The sequence below is a fragment of the Miscanthus floridulus genome, chromosome 11, assembly GCF_019320115.1.
Source record: "Miscanthus floridulus cultivar M001 chromosome 11, ASM1932011v1, whole genome shotgun sequence".
Lineage (NCBI taxonomy): Eukaryota > Viridiplantae > Streptophyta > Magnoliopsida > Poales > Poaceae > Miscanthus > Miscanthus floridulus.
The window spans coordinates 90,011,711-90,027,716 of record NC_089590.1 but is presented as its reverse complement, the minus strand read 5'-3'; the positions used below and the strand labels follow the sequence as shown (position 1 = coordinate 90,027,716).

The following is a 16,006-nucleotide window of genomic DNA, read 5'->3' as shown; positions in this document are numbered from 1 at the left end:
TCTCTTACCCCTTCCTCATTAGACTATATTCGTTTGCATAACAAACACTAACCTTTTATACAAGTGTCAAAAATGTCATCTCGCATAAACATACTACGAAGTATTGCATAAGTTTGATTTACCTCCCTCAATTAGAAAACTAGTTTTTTAGACTCCTTCAACTATTGAAACCGTTTGATTTAGTTCCACGAATGGTTTGAGAGTGGTTTTTAGGGCGCTAGGTCAGCCACGAGGAAGGTAAATTAGACTTTCGTGATAGTTTAGGAAGGTCAATTAGACTTTGCATAAAAAATTATAGAAATATTTTTTCAAAAAAATCTTATTGTTTTTTTGAAATAAATATGCATTTAAAAATACTAAAATCTGATTTATTATTATAAAAATTGTTTTAACTCAAAAATATGAAACCAGCTTCATATTTTTTCCTAAAATCATACTCTGCCTTTTTTGTTCCTTTCTTAAAATTATTTAAATCTTATATGGTCTCCTAAAATTTAAGACTAGGCCAAATACAAAATCTGACATCACATATTTAGCGGGAGGCAATTTGGACAGGCCGAGGATGTTGGACTTCATGTGCTTCCTAAAATCATGATAATCTTGCCTAACTAAAAAAAAATATAGAGCATGATTTTAGAGAAAAATATGATACTAGTTTAATATTTTTCTAAGTTGAAATAATTTTCTAATATTAAATCATACTTTAATATTTTTAAATACAAATTTGTTCTATAAAATTGTTTGAATAATTTTTTGAAAACTTATTTATACAAATTTTTAGGAGCATGATTTTATAAAAATTGTGAAATATGTTTCATATATTTTTCAAGTTAAAACAAATTTTCTATAATTTTTATTATATTGAAATCAGATTTTAGTATTTTTAAATGCATACTTATTCTAGGAAAATATTTGGATTTTTTTGAAAAAATCATTTATATTTTTTTATAAAGTCTAATTGACCTTCTTAAGCTATCGTGAAAGTCCGATTTACGTCCCTCGTGGCTCGGTACATGTAAGATGACTGGCCACGTGAGCAAAACCAATCTCAAACCGCTCGCATCGGGCGGTTTCAATAGTTGGAGAAATTTAAAAAACCTTATCCTTTTCCAAAAGACTAAAACCGTGAGAGATTCAATTCTCTCGGCCCAATATATAATATTCTCCTCTCGGCCCAAACCTAAACATCCCTCCCGTTTCGTCGCGGCGGGGACGTGTCCTGATCCTCCGATCCACGAATTCATGTCCAACTAGCCAGATCCAATAAACAGCGAGTCCCAATAGCCAACACGAGACAGCACCCGCGATCCCCTCTCTCCCTCCCCAAATTCGCCGGCGGCGAGCGGATCTAATCGGCGGCGGCAGACCGGGGCGGCGTGATGGCTGGGCAGAACCAGCGCCTCAACGTCGTGCCGACGGTGACGATGCTCGGCGCCATGAAGGCCCGGCTCGTCGGCGCGACCCGCGGCCACGCCCTGCTGAAGAAGAAGTCCGACGCGCTGACGGTCCAGTTCCGCGCCATCCTCAAGAAGATCGTCGCCGCCAAGGAGTCCATGGGCGAGACGATGCGCGCCTCCTCCTTCTCCCTAGCCGAGGCCAAGTACGTCGCCGGCGACGGCGTCCGCCACGTCGTCCTCCAGTCCGTCCGCGCCGCGTCCGTCCGCGTCCGGTCCCACCAGGAGAACGTGGCCGGGGTCAAGCTCCCCAAGTTCACCCACTTCGTCGACCCCGCCGCGGCCTCCGGGGGCCCCTCCAACGCGTCCCCGAGCCTCACGGGCCTGGCCCGCGGCGGGCAGCAGGTCGCCGCCTGCCGCGCCGCGCACGTCAAGGCCATCGAGGTGCTCGTCGAGCTCGCCTCGCTGCAGACCTCCTTCCTCACGCTCGACGAGGCCATCAAGACCACCAACCGCCGCGTCAACGCGCTCGAGAACGTCGTCAAGCCCAGGATCGAGAACACCATCATCTACATCAAGGGGGAGCTTGACGAGCTCGAGCGCGAGGACTTCTTCAGGCTCAAGAAGATCCAGGGCTACAAGAAGAGGGAGATCGAGCGCCAGATGGTCGCCGCCAAGCTGTTCGCGGAGGAACAGCTCGCCGAGGATCTCGCGCTCAAGAGGGGCATCTCCGTGGGGGCTGCGGCAAATCTGCTGGTTGCTGGTGGGAAGAAGGACGACGACATCATCTTCTGATCACTCCTTCCATGGTCATCCAATCATTCAAACGGTGCGTAGTATCATTCATCAACACATTGTCCTCTTATTCTGCATCTGGGATCAGAAAACTTGCACGATATGTGTCTGGTGCGGTGGTTTCTTTCGTTCCGTGAATAATGCTGCTGTAGTCCCTTTGATTGTACCAGTATCAGTTGGGCATTGCGATTAATTTTTACTTTTTTAGATGGATCCAAGGTACCTTCCCTAAATTTCACATAAGGTCCAAAAGTATTCTTGCTTGTGATAACCGATCTAACTAGAAAGTAGCTGTTGATTGATTTCAACAAGATATGCTAATCACAATCACATTGCTGATATTTTTTCATGCTTTTTGTTTCATTTTACATCACGTTTATAGAAAGGTTGAAAACAGCACAGTACACTTGCAAGTATTCCTGCTTGAGTTAATTTATTTGAACTCTATAGATCTGTGTGTTCATGTAAACAAGGCATGGTAATCACAAACACATGATTGATTTAGTCATGCCTATGATATTGCTAATGCATTTCATTTGTAGAGAGAGTGGACTAACTCTTTAGGATGTTAGCAAACAAGACCTTCACCTGATAATAATGTGTCTGATGTAAGTGGTGATTGCCCATTGGCAATTAAGATATGCTGAGCTTCCTATCATTAAGTGCACGTCTAGATTGATCAGGATCTTTGTGCTAGAAATGAGGATGACATGTATTATTAAATCAGTAACTATAAATAGATTAGCATTTTATCTTAAAATGTTGAAGATTGGCCATTGGCAATTAACGTAAGTGATAGGGTACTTCCAACAGATTAGCGATTTATCTTAACTGCAAGCTAGCAGCGGTACTTAGAGCATCGTGCAGCAGCACAGTTCCAGCATCTAGTGTTCATTGCAAAAGGTTAAAAAAATTAATACCTATATATGCATTAGTTTCTTGTTGAATAATGTTATGTTTACACTGAACTTTTAAGTTTATCAAATTGCTGCAAGTGACATATAGAGAATAAGTTTGAGGAGCCATACTATATTGCCATATAGGGAGGGAGTGCTGGGAAGGAAGTTAGCACCAGTGTTGCACCTATAGATTTTATGCGCATAATAAATCCCAATTGATTACATGTGTGACTCAGGATATATATAGTTTAAGTATGGGTTATGAGCACCTGTGTACTATGTTAATACTGCAACTTGCTTCTTGAACTTTCAGTAGCAGTTCAGTTTTGATCTTTGGAGTATGTCTTAGTTTGATTGTACCAAAATTTTAGTGGGCACGAGTCTATTTCGTTATAAGAATCCACTTATACTCTTGGTATCACAGATCCAGTGGGCATTCAGTCTGCACCTTGGTCTGATCTGAAATCTAGTTATAAAAATATTTTAATTTACTTTGATTTGACTCTTGATATAATATAGACCATTTTCCATAAAAGAAATGAATTTGAGTATAAGACCAATTACTTTTGCCATAGCTGTATACATCAGTTTTTGTCATAGCAATCAAGTTTTTGTTTCCATTGCTTTATCCAGAAGTTTCTAATGGATATAAGTGGTTATGGTTAATAAGCGAAATGGTTCATAGCTAGACTCCTGAATAGCACCTCCAGCGCCTAGGTTTGACTCCCCGTGGGAGCGAATTTCAGGCATGGTTAAAAAAAAACTCCCTTGCCAGCAACCCATAAAATGGTGGCAGGGTGCCGGCCTATGGTAGTCAGCCTGTGTGAGAGGTGGTCCTACCTAGGGATTGTGCCAGGGCGCCTGAACCAGGCGGTTGTGAGCTTGTGGCCACTGGCCTAAGTTACAGTGCGGTGCTATAGGGTCCGCACTGTTAGGGTTCGGGCTAGGTTACGGTGCGGCGCTATAGGGTCCTACTGTCAGGGTTCAGGGCTGTTTCTCGGTCACTTGAAGACTCTGGTTTCTTCTTTCAAACAATATACCTTCCCTGCTGGCTGAGTTTTTGTCATGGTTATTAGTAAGATCTTGTATACTTGACTTGCTGGAGCCATATCTTTGATTTTGGCAGATGGGCACTCCCCATTTGCCTGCTTAAGGCAGTGACCTCGTTTGCATTTCAAATGCTCCACATCAGACATGGAATTAGTCTATTTCATTTCCAAGTTTTAATTGATTCCTTTTCCTTGCAGTGGCAGAAACAATAAGTTGATACTGGAGCTCCAGAATTGTATCTGTTTATAGAGTGATGGAGATTTTGTTTCAGTGAGTAGTCTGGAGTCTAGCCATCCAAGACCCTCAATAATCTGTATCTGGAAACCAAACATTGCCATGGAACTTTTACGGAGCGTTATGTGGTGTTATGTGCAGCTGGTGTAGAAAAATCAATTGGACCGTATTTCCTGTCATGTTCCTTTTAGTACCGTATTATATTATATATTTATTCAAGATAGGTGTGTGCGGTGTTTTGCCGCACAGCACCTGCATTCTGAAGTTGCAGACTGGTGTATTTGCTTTTGCACCTGCATTTTATAACAGATTGTTGTTTAGAATATTTCGTGTATGACCATGGGGATGTATATCTGGTGTCAAGCCGTTACGAGATGATGAAGCTGAAAATACGATTCGTTGGTATCATGCCGTTACGGCGTTACGAGTTGATGAAGCAGAAAATACGATTCGTTCATGTTTGCTTGATTCCGCTTCCTAGCTTGCCGGATGTGACGCCATGCCCAGAATACCAATTGACACGAACTGTGCTTTCTGTTATGTTTCTCATTGGATTCCACAACCGCTTATTGGTGATCATTCCTATTGGTGCTTCAACACTCGCCTCGCTGTCAGGGACACAAATTTTCTATGCAAAACTTGACACTTGACAAAAACAAACGTTGATACAAAATCATCAATCATTCTGGCGGTGTGTAAAATGCTGTGCGGTATGCAATTTGCTTGTACACCACATGGGTGTCGTTGCTCTCACAATTATCAGCAACTCCACGAGCAAAGATTCTATTTTCTACACGCGTAGTACCAATTTCCTCCGTATGGGAATGAAGTCAATGAACAGAAGGGCCTCAGGTAATTGCTTGTTGAGCGGCCCTGTGTTGAAACTAGCTCTCTGCCAACAAAGGTATGTTGACTAGCTCTCAGCCAACAACGGTGGAACAAAGCTGAGATTCTGGAGAGTCTGCTCAAAGATGTGACCTACTCTCAGCAAATTCCCCTGGATAAAATGACAGAAGTTATCTAGTGGATTCTCGTGGATTCTCTACTCGCTGTGCCTGAATTCAATGCATGAAACGAAAGTAGAATTATGTAGATCCTGAAACAACATGGAGCAGTCTCCAGTTCTAAACGTAAGCAACACCGCTACTTTACCTCACAGAATTGAGATCCGATCATCTGAAGTCCAACTGGGAGCCCTGCAGGTCCACCTTCAACAAATCCACAAGGCACAACCAATGCAGGAAGCCCGGCCAAATTAACATTGACCTACATAAGTCATAAAATTTGCGACCATTTCATATTTCTATCATGAGTAAAACGTCACAAAATGAGCACCATATATCAAAGAGAATTTCATGTCAGCAGGCACTTCAGAACAGAGTCCAAAGAAGAGAAAAGTGAAATCAACAAAAGACAACAAAGTATCTAAAATACCGTCATGATATCTCCTGCGTACATGGCTAATGGGTCATTTATCTTTTCACCTGCCAAAAAGAATTGAGCTATCAATCCTAAATAAATCAGGGAAGGGGGTCATACTTATGAGCAGATTGTAACATACCTATCTTGTAGGCTGCTGATGGCGCGGCTGGTGAAATTAGAATGTCATATCTTTCCAAAGCATCTTTGAAGCTTTCCTTAACCAGTGTCCTGACCTACTACAGTGCATGTACTTCAGTACGTACTTTCAGTGGTGTCAAATTGCGTAGTAGTAAGACAAGCAAATACAAACACTGAATGCCATATCTTCCAAAGCATCTTTGAAGGTTTCAGTGTCCTCACATACTACAATGCATGTATTTTACTACTTTTGGTGGCAATGAACTGTGTCATAAAATAATAAAATACAAATATTGAATTGGGTGCCACTGCTCTGCAATTACCTGTTGTGCTCGTTTGTAGTATGCATCATAGTACCCAGCAGAAAGAGCATAGGTTCCCATCAAAATTCTCATTTTGACCTGGAAAGAATGATCGAAATTGTTTCACCATGTTACTCAAAATGAAAACAAGCATTTCAAATACAAAAGATCCAAACGCTATCCAATACTGCAGATCAAAATACCATACTATGTGCGTATATATACTATAATACATAAATATATGGTCACATTCCAATTAGCACAATGTAACTAACAAGACATGCCAACAACTGGCAGACCTACATGGGGCAGTATTGTCATCCCCACAACGGAAGTTTGCAAGCGTGGCCTCAATTCACAACAGCCAAACCTGTCTTTAATTTCAAAAGCTTTGTTTAACGAGGAACCAGATATGTTTTCTAAATTAGCAATTTATCTTCTTTGCAAATGGAGTGGAGCATATAATTGTTGTTTTTTCATTGTAATACTCAAGATTTAGTGCCTATACAATATCATAAAAATATAAAAAAGCAAAAGAAGTCAGTCAAAATCTATGGATAGCATGACTAACCCCTAAGCTGCGATGACATGGGACACATGCATAGTACTACACAATGTGACAGTTCCTAATCAGATTGATCACTTTGCTAAGCTACATGACTACATCTAAAGACATCATGAGTAAATATTGAAAAGACAACTGATGAGTATCCTAGTGGAGTATGGTATGATATATTGGTAACTGAGAATATTGTACCTCATGACCCAAACCATTAGCCCGGGACTCTCCATAAAGATCATTCAAGTCATCAGCTGAAACCTGTCTTCCATACCTGAAAACAGTACTCCACGGTGTAAATCCTCCGATACATTGAAAATACAGCGGAAAGAATAAGGTTTAGCTACAGCAAGAATGCAAGATCACCTGATACCATCGTAGCGTGATAGATTAGAAGAAGCTTCAGATGAGGCTAGTATGTAATATGCTGGTAAGCCAAGAGAAAATGAAGGCAGTGAAACCTGAAATACAATAGAAGACAAAAGTTCAGTTAACATTTCTTTCATGAATCCCGTTGAAAAGACATGTTTTTTTAACTATTTATTTGGGACAGTGGAAAGTAACAAACCTCTTCCACCACAGATCCCAACTGCTCCAGGTGTGAAGCAGCACCCTTGATTGATGATATGACTCCATTGGCAACACCTTCTCCAAGAGTTTCTTGTATAATCCCAATTCTCACACCAGTTAATGGTTTTGATTCTAGTAAATCTACGGAGACCAACTCCGATGCATAGTCTGGAACAACCTGAAAAGTTGACAGAAGAGATCAAATAGCAATGAACCAAAACTTGAATGTTCTGCCTTCCTGCATGCCCCATCGCTAATGGATCATGATCCAGTTGCAGAGGAGTAGAACGGAAGAAGGACAAAAATCAAGTTAAGGGTTGTTAACAAATATACAAGACTGCCACATAGTTTTAATGATGTAAATGGATTAAATCAACGCTATATATGAGAATGGGAGTATGGGACAGACTAGTATAATCCTTCTGACATCTGTTTTTAGTCATTTCTGAATGCTATACTATGATTTGTTTTCCAACCATAAGAAGACAACCCATGTGCTGCCTTTATTACTAATAAAAAAACAGTTAGATAGAATAAAGTGCAAAAGTCATCCCTATGAAACCATATTAATACAATTACTAACAACCAACTCAAAACATGACATGATCACATGGAAATGAAATCTGAAGTCCAAGCCTACAACTAATCTGTGAAGCCCAACAAAACAAACAATACGTGTGAGGTCATAGACATGTTTGCCAACAATAGCAAATTAGCAATTATACATGCGGTTCAACTTGCAACTGTACCAGCCAAGGTTATAACCCAACCAGATAATAAACATACTACTGGTTGAAATGGGAGACAAAAGACAAATGTACTTTTAAGGTGAAGCCTCGGTTTCTTTACCTGCGAACTGCTGGTTGAGTCCATCTTGTCATGGCCAGCAACAACAGATAAGATGGTTGCAGTGTCAAAAGCTGATGAACCAAAGCATCCCACAACATCCAGCGATGAAGCATAGGCCATGAGACCAAAACGAGAAACCCGACCATAAGTTGGCTTCAACCCCACTACACCGCAAAACGACGCTGGTTGTCTCACACTTCCACCTGTGTCGCTTCCTAGTGACACTACGCATTGCCTAGCAGATACCGCAGAAGCGGAACCACCAGAGGATCCTCCAGGCACACGTGAATCATCCCACGGGTTTGTTGTCACCTGCATATCACCAACAATATCTGTCATAATCACATCACCCCATGTCTACATTTTTAGCACATGAATACTCTATATGTTGAGATAGCGAAGATTGCAGGTGCACTGCAGTTCGTCTCCAAAAGAAGTCCCCACATTTCAACATCAATAGTGACATGCAACTAGCCACCTACATGAATTAAGATAGCATTAACGATCCTGAAACCATACCTGGTCTGATCATGAACAGAATCTGCAACCTCACAAACAAATGTCTCCACATTTTCGTTTCAATTCAATGTCTCCACATTTTTGTTTCATTGACAGCTACCGGCAAGTGTAAACAAAACTTTACCATGCTTGTGAGGTTTAACACTAACGTGATATTTCAACCTGAGTCAACACAATCGGCAATGCTCAAACTTCAGCAAACTCCGTCTAAAAAATATGAGGATCTGGTCCGCCAACCTGAAACGCGGAGCCCTCGGTGGTGCTCCCCATTCCGAATTCGTCGAGGTTCGTCTTCCCCACCACAATAGCGCCGGCCTCCCGCAGCCGCCGCACGGCCGTGGCGTCGTACGCCGGCCGGTACCCGTCCAGTATCCGCGACCCGCCCGTGGAGGGCATGTTGGCGGTGCATAGATTGTCCTTCACTCCCACCAGCACTCCAGAGAGCGGCCCCACCGCATCCTTCTCCCCGGAGGCAATCCTCCGGTCGAGTTCCACCGCCTCCCGCTCGGCGGCGGCGTCCGCGACGTGGATGAAGCTGCGCAAGCTCGGCTCGGTACGGCGGAGGCGGGAGAGGTACTCGGAGGTGATGTCCGCCGCGGTCCTCTCACCGGAGAGGAGCGACTCGCGGATGGAGAGGATGGAGGATGTGGCGGGGCCCGGGGCCAAGGTTGTGGCGGGAGCGGATTGGAGGGAAGACACGGCGGTGAACCGGCGCCGAGCGGGAGTGGGGAGGCGACGGTGGGAGATGAGGAGGCGGTGGGCCTGGAGAGGCGGCGGCATGACGGCGGCCGGCGGGAGGTTATCCGGCCGTCGCTGGTATGCGCGGGTTTTGGGGATGACTGATGAGGAGTGGGAAAGGGGAAGGTGAGGATGGAAGGCATGATTTTTGTTTGGCCAGGTAAGTCCGAAGAAAGTCCGTTTGATTGTGCCTGAGAATGCTAATAGAGATATATATATATATATAAATTTAAAATGTTTTTAATATCTATTATGTAAGATTATATATATCTATGATCGTTACATTTTGTCCCACGTGTTACGATAAAGTATTTGCAAGAAAATAATTAAGTTCTGTCCGTGATTAATAAATTCTTTTATAGCCATCAAGAGAAAAAGACGTACACCTACAAATAAAAAAAATGGAGTTTTGCATGGCTCTTTCCGACGGTGAATAAATAAACTAATCAAAAGTATACGCCAGGCAGCACAGGCGGCCGGGCGCTTAAGCCAGGCGCTCGATTTTCCTTGCCTGGGGCGATGCGCACTTGCCTGGTACAGGCAACATCGCCAGGCGCTCGATTTTCCTTGTCTGGGGCGATGCGCACTTGCCTGGTACAGGCAACATCCCAGGACATCAACCAAACGCATCACAGGCAAGGTACAGGCAAGGTTGGGACCAGGCAAATTTACTTCAGGGCTTGAACCAAACAAGCCCAACTATCTCGGTGAGTTGGGCTTTGTTTAGTTCTCAAAAACTTTTCTAAAAAGTGCTACAGTAGCCATTACATCAAATTTTGCGATACGTACATGGAGCATTAAATGGAGACGGAAAAAAAAATAATTGCACAGTTTGATTGGAAATCGCGAGACGAACGTTTTGAGCCTAATTAGTCCTTGATTGAACACTAATTGCCAAATAAAAACGAAAGTGCTACAGTAGCTAAATTCCCAAATTTCGCGAACTAAACACAGCCTTGGATTAAACAACTTGTAGAAGGAGGTTCTATATGTGTTAGAATTAATGATAAAAATAGCTGCTTTTTCAAACCTGGTAAAGGTTCAATGCGAGGGGATCCTCTATCCCCTTTGTTGTTTAATCTGGTAGCTGACATCTTCACTAGGATGTTAACGAAGGCAGCTAGGCAGGGCTTGATCTCTGGCTTACTCCCTAAGGTGGTTGAAGGGGGGTTATTAGTCTGCAATACGCTGATGACACATTGCTCTTCCTAGATAATAATATAGAAAAAGCTAGCACTTTAAAGTGGCTTTTGGTATGTTTTGAACAGATGTCTGGTATGAAAAATAATTATGACAAGAGTGATCTGCTTACGATTGGGATGAGTCAAGATGACACTAATGATTTTGCTAAGCTGTTCTGTTGCAAGAAAAGTGAGTTCCCGATTAAACGCGCCCTTAGGTGTACCACTTCACTGCTCCAAGCTTAGAAGGGTTGATTTACAACCAGTAATTCATAAAATAATAAAAAGGATAGCTGGGTGGAGAGGGAGACTTTTGTCTTATGATGGTAGGCTTACCCTGCTTAGTGCTTGCTTGGCAAGCATCCCTATATACTTGCTATCCATTATTAAATTTTCTCGGTGGGCAATTGATATGATAAATACTCATATGGGGCATTTTCTTTGGGATAACACCGAAGAAAAAGCATCGGTATCATCTTGCTAATTGGCCCTTAGTGGCACAGAAAAAAGAGTTTGGAGGGTTGGGAATCCCATATTTGAGAAGTCTGAATCTTGCCCTCTTGAGTGCTTGGATCTTTAGATATCAGCTTAATAAAAATGCAATTTGGACCCATATTGTTGATTACAAGTATAAAACTGAAAAACCTAATGTCCTCTGTTGTTCTACAGTTGGGAGTTCTCCTTTTTGGAAAGGAGTTATTTTGAGCCATGCAGGCTGGTAGGATGGGTATTCACTGGGAAATAGGAAATGGTGAAAAGGTTAGCAGCCTGTTCGCTTGCTCGTATACTATCGTGGATTATAAGCTGGAACAGTATTTTTCTCTCACATCAAACCAGGCAGCAGTAAATAATCCACAATCATTTACGACGAAACGAATAGGCTATAGATTTTGGGAGGATCAATGGTTGGGCAATACTAGTTTAGCTATCATGTATTGGCCCTTGTATATCATTAATGAACAACAAGGCAATACTATTAAAGAGGTGTGGGATGGTGTGAATCTGAAGCATACCTTCAGGAGGACTGTTTCGGAACAGGTTATGAACTTGTGGTGGGAATTAGGGGGTGTTTCGATCCGGTGACTAAAATTTAGGAGGTGTTACGTGAGGGTGTCGTATGAGGTGTTCGGATACTAATAAAAAATAAATTATAGAATCCGTCAGTACTCCACGAGACGAATTTATTAAGCCTAATTAATCCATCATTAACAATGTTTACTGTAGCACTATATTGTCAAATCATGGATTAATTAGGCTTAAAAGATTCGTCTCTCAAATTAGTCGCAAGCTGTGCAATTAGTTTTGTAATTAGTCTATATTTAATACTCCATGCATGTGTCAAACATCCGATGGGACAGCGACTAAAGTTTAGGAGGAGAAACCAAACACCCCCTTAGTGGGTTTGATGGATAGCATTGTTTTGTCTAAGGATGAAGATACAATCATATGGACTTATAACTCTTCAGGAAAGTAGACAGTTCAATCCTTGCATGCTGTGGTGAACTTTAGGGGAATTACCCTGGTTTTTGTTAGCTCAGTTTGGAAACCGAATATTCCACCAATAGTACAATTTTTTCTTTGGCTTTTGTCTAAAAACAAGTTGCTAACAAGGGATAATCTAGCTAAGAGAAGAGGGGTAAGTGATCCCACTTGTCTCCTATGTGCTGAGAAGGAATCAATCAATCACTTGTTCTTTGACTGTTGCATTGCTAAAATTATTTGGGAATGCATATCTGAGTTGCTGAACTTGAGTTTGGGTCAAGACTTTGAAACGGTTGCTCGTTTTTGGTTAGCCAATAAGAGACATAAGGTTACAAATGTTGTTTCTTCTGCTATCTTATGATCAATCTGGAAATTTCAGAATGAATTGTGTTTTCAGGGTCGCAAATGGATGGGAGTCAAGGATATGCTACTCAAGATCGCCAAGATGTTAAGAAGATGGGTGCCAATGATGCAACAAGAGATGGGGGAATGTATAGTGAGGATGGTCGTCCAGCTGGAGCTAAAAGCGTCATCTTCGCCTCAACTGATGTGGCACAACCTGGAGAGTTCGTCATCAAGGTCAGAACCATCTGGATGTTCAGCTTACGACTTCTAGGGCTGCAATTTCAAATATGCATGAAGGAAATGATATCCCTGGCCAGGAGCCTTTAGCTGTTAGGAACTCTTTGGATTATCTGAACTATTGCCATTAGGCTTGGTCTTGTAAGGCGGGCGCACGGATACGCAGAACTTAAACGCTGTGTTTGCTTTTTGAAATATAAAAGCAGGGGAAACCTCCTTTTCTAAAAAAAGGGGGAAGGTGAGGATTTGGGAGGATTGAGGTGGGACAGCAAGAGAAGTGGATTGGAGACATGTGGAACTAAAAATGTTGGGACGCTGTCGGATCATACAAGTAGTCTCAATCTACTGAATCGTTTGTGAGTAGTTTTTTGAAAGATCAAATTGTCTGAAAATGTCAAGGTCACTGTACATGGTATGTCAACAACAAAACAATACGTAGCATACATCGGTAGCATAGACGCACAGTTGAAGAAGAGAATGGATCACTGATCACTGTGTTACTCCACTTAATTCATACATTCTATAGAACACAATTATATCCATGCTTTTATTTATGCATCAATGCTTCAAGTAAAAGATATAGCATATAAACTTAAACACAAACTCACACCTCACACCACTCACCAAACACACGTACGCATACATGTGCGTAAGTTAGGCATACACCTATACCTAAAGACACATGTGGTTGAGAGGTATTGAAGATCATCGCATGCTAAGTGTAACTGGCATAATGCCTTAACCATTGTGATTTGTGAAGCATCTACGCTTGAGCTGTGACTTAAAGCTACAAAGAAGATGAAGGAAACCTATCTCGAAAAATGTTCGAACCCAACCATATATCGAACCTACAACTCATTCGCATTATATCCCTACTTACTAGTAGTCCAAATGAGTATTCCTCGTCAAGTATTTATTGTGTGATTAGTGCTACGGCAACTCTAGTGCTCAGCAAACATGAACACGAATATAGTGCAACATCTTGTGTGAACATTGATTTGTGGGACTGATATATACTGAAGAGAAATCTTGGTCACGGCCTCGTCGTCTATGATGCTCCGGTCAACTCATGTTTTTTTCTCTAAGAATCTAGAGGGACCTTGGCCCCTATAGTATTTATTAAGAGAAATTCAAAGTTTAAAACAAAAATACAGACTAGTTAAAAAAAGAATAAAAGAAAATAAGCATCAATCCACAAATTACAATGGATTTTGAATCATGAGTTAAGGGATAGTCTGGGATTCACTCTCTAAAGGAGAGTAACGATTCTTGAAGCTCATCTTGCTTTCATGAACGTTTGCTTGCACTCTCTTGGAGATGAGATCATCTGGCCAACTCATGTTGGTCGAGCCTAAAGACAAATCACTTTTCCTAGACACACGTCGGCCGTGATAACTTTTCTCTCACCCCTCGGATCGGATAAATGCTACTAGTACATTGGAGCCACTTTTGAAGCTTTCTTTTAAGAACAGTAACACAAAATATTGGGTCATGGGGCACATTTGATTTTCCATATCCATTTCAAGGGATAAGGTGGATAAATGGAAGAGAAAGCTATTTCATAGCATTGACAACTTATCCACTTTAATCGATCTCCTCACTACTACCCATAAAGGAGAGAGAATTAATACTCAATCTGTTCCAAATTATAAGACGATTAAGCCTTTCTAGATACATTGCTTTTACTATGTATCTAGACATAGTGTATATCTAAGTGCATAACAAAAATAATATAGCTAAAAACCCAAAACGTCTTATAATTTGAAACAGATGGAGTATGTCTGAAGTGTTGTTATTATTTACTTCCTTCAAATAGGGCAAGAGTGTTCGTTCTTATGCCCCATGCATAAAAATGGCTTGTAGCACGTTTCAAATAGAAGAATAGAAAAAAGTGGGCTTGTAGCGCGTTTCAAATAGAAGAATAGAAAAAAGTAGGTGGATCAGTATCCATGTATGTCTCACACCCATACACGTTGAGCCTCGTTACATCTTTCTACCAAAATGAACGATTTTCTTTGGACTAATATATGAACTCCATGTAACAATGGCCCATCACAGTTAGCATTATTTTGAAATTTCAACATACTACCTTCATCCAAAAAGAGTGTCGCATAGGGTTTTATATTATTCAAACTTTCTTAAGTTTGACTAAATTTGTAAAAAAATATTAGCAACATTTATATCTCAAAATAGTTAAAGTGAGAATGACACTCTTTGTGAGACACAAAAATTGATGTTTTCATGCACATACATTATTCCCATAATCCCATTTTTGTATATTTTTCCCAAATTCGAGCATTTAGAGGGAGTTTTCTTCATTGTTCATGGAACAAATACATGTAGATTTTACTCTTCTGGCTAACGGAGACTAGAGGTCTTACGATTTTTCAAAAGCCATCACACATTTGACTATGACGTGTTGTAACAATTCCAAAGAAATCATATATAGATACCATGATAAAAGCAAATTGCTTCTAGTCTAGCTAAGAGTACTCACAATCACATGGAAATCCCATCCATCTTAAAATTTAAATAAACTCATTTTTTGGCGATTGAATTAGTTCATCTAGAAGTACTATTAACGAGTTTGCTAAAGATCACATTAACAATTGTAGCCCCTGACTCCTCCTAGTTAGATGTTGTCAGGTTTATAAACTCGAGGTCCCCAATGGACCCGCTTCCCTGCAAAAACTTGGCCCAACAGACGGCATAGCGACAACGCGTGCCTCCTAGGCCGGCCCACATACATAATGACAGGCCGGGAGAATGATCCGGTCGCCGACCGAAAGGCCCAGCCAAGGTGGGGACACAGTCCGACTCCAACCTCCTTTTCCGACCGGGGATACGTCGGACCTCTGCTAATGGCTCTTCCTCGACCGACATGGTCGGGGCTGAATGGGAACGACCGACTGGGGACGCTAGCTCGGTGAGGGCCTAGGGATCAAGCAGAGCAGATAAGGTAAGGTGCTCAAGTCAAACCGCAATACCGAGGACCATACCCTACCATACCCTGCGCACCTATAGGACAGTGCCACCAGGCCATGCCAGATGGGCACTATGCAACTTTCTAGGCGTGTTAGAACACAAACAGTATTGTCGGTGCCGACATTTGCCATACCAGACAAAAACGGTAGAGCCTGCCACATGCATCTGGACATAAACAGTATTATGGGCGCCGACGACCGTCTCGTACCTAATAGCGTGGGCAACAAGACTAGATATCACACGTATACATTCTCTCTCTTTCTCTGGCTTATAAGGCCATCCCTTTTGACTATAAAAGGGGATGAGC

The 16,006-nt window shown here is 41.8% G+C and overlaps 2 protein-coding genes across 3 annotated transcripts; one reads left to right on the top strand and one right to left on the bottom strand.

Moving 5' to 3' along the window:
• Positions 1 to 1,080: 1,080 nt before the first annotated feature.
• Positions 1,081 to 4,636, top strand: LOC136492575 (V-type proton ATPase subunit D-like). Its single transcript, XM_066488545.1, has 2 exons — positions 1,081 to 2,223; positions 4,336 to 4,636. Exon 1 carries the CDS (start codon positions 1,380 to 1,382, stop codon positions 2,187 to 2,189), a length of 810 nt encoding a protein of 269 aa, XP_066344642.1. The 5' UTR covers positions 1,081 to 1,379; the 3' UTR covers positions 2,190 to 2,223; positions 4,336 to 4,636.
• Positions 4,637 to 5,128: 492 nt separating this feature from the next.
• LOC136492574 (glutamyl-tRNA(Gln) amidotransferase subunit A, chloroplastic/mitochondrial) lies at positions 5,129 to 9,630 on the bottom strand. 2 transcript variants are annotated; one of them, XM_066488544.1, is made up of 10 exons: positions 8,969 to 9,630; positions 8,213 to 8,524; positions 7,362 to 7,541; positions 7,160 to 7,254; positions 6,992 to 7,067; positions 6,256 to 6,333; positions 5,934 to 6,027; positions 5,807 to 5,856; positions 5,525 to 5,638; positions 5,129 to 5,427 (listed from the first exon to the last, which is right to left on the bottom strand). In XM_066488544.1, the coding sequence occupies exons 1-10, from the start codon at positions 9,509 to 9,511 to the stop codon at positions 5,389 to 5,391; spliced, it is 1,581 nt and encodes a 526-aa protein (XP_066344641.1). In that variant the 5' UTR covers positions 9,512 to 9,630; the 3' UTR covers positions 5,129 to 5,388. The 2 variants fall into 2 exon arrangements, with proteins under 2 accessions (XP_066344641.1, XP_066344640.1); XM_066488543.1 differs by having other exon boundaries at positions 5,129 to 5,369; positions 8,969 to 9,628.
• Between the last annotated feature and the right edge of the window lie 6,376 nt (positions 9,631 to 16,006).

Excerpts from the sequence above, each read along its gene's own strand:
- LOC136492575 (XM_066488545.1), top strand. The coding sequence starts at position 1,380 with ATGGCTGGGCAGAACCAGCGCCTCAACGTCGTGCCGACGGTGACGATG.
- LOC136492574 (XM_066488543.1), bottom strand. The coding sequence starts at position 9,511 with ATGCCGCCGCCTCTCCAGGCCCACCGCCTCCTCATCTCCCACCGTCGC. Across the intron at positions 7,542-8,212 it reads ACTCAACCAGCAGTTCGCAG|GTTGTTCCAGACTATGCATC; the intron begins GTAAAGAAACCG and ends TCAACTTTTCAG. Across the intron at positions 6,028-6,255 it reads ACTACAAACGAGCACAACAG|GTCAGGACACTGGTTAAGGA; the intron begins GTAATTGCAGAG and ends GCACTGTAGTAG.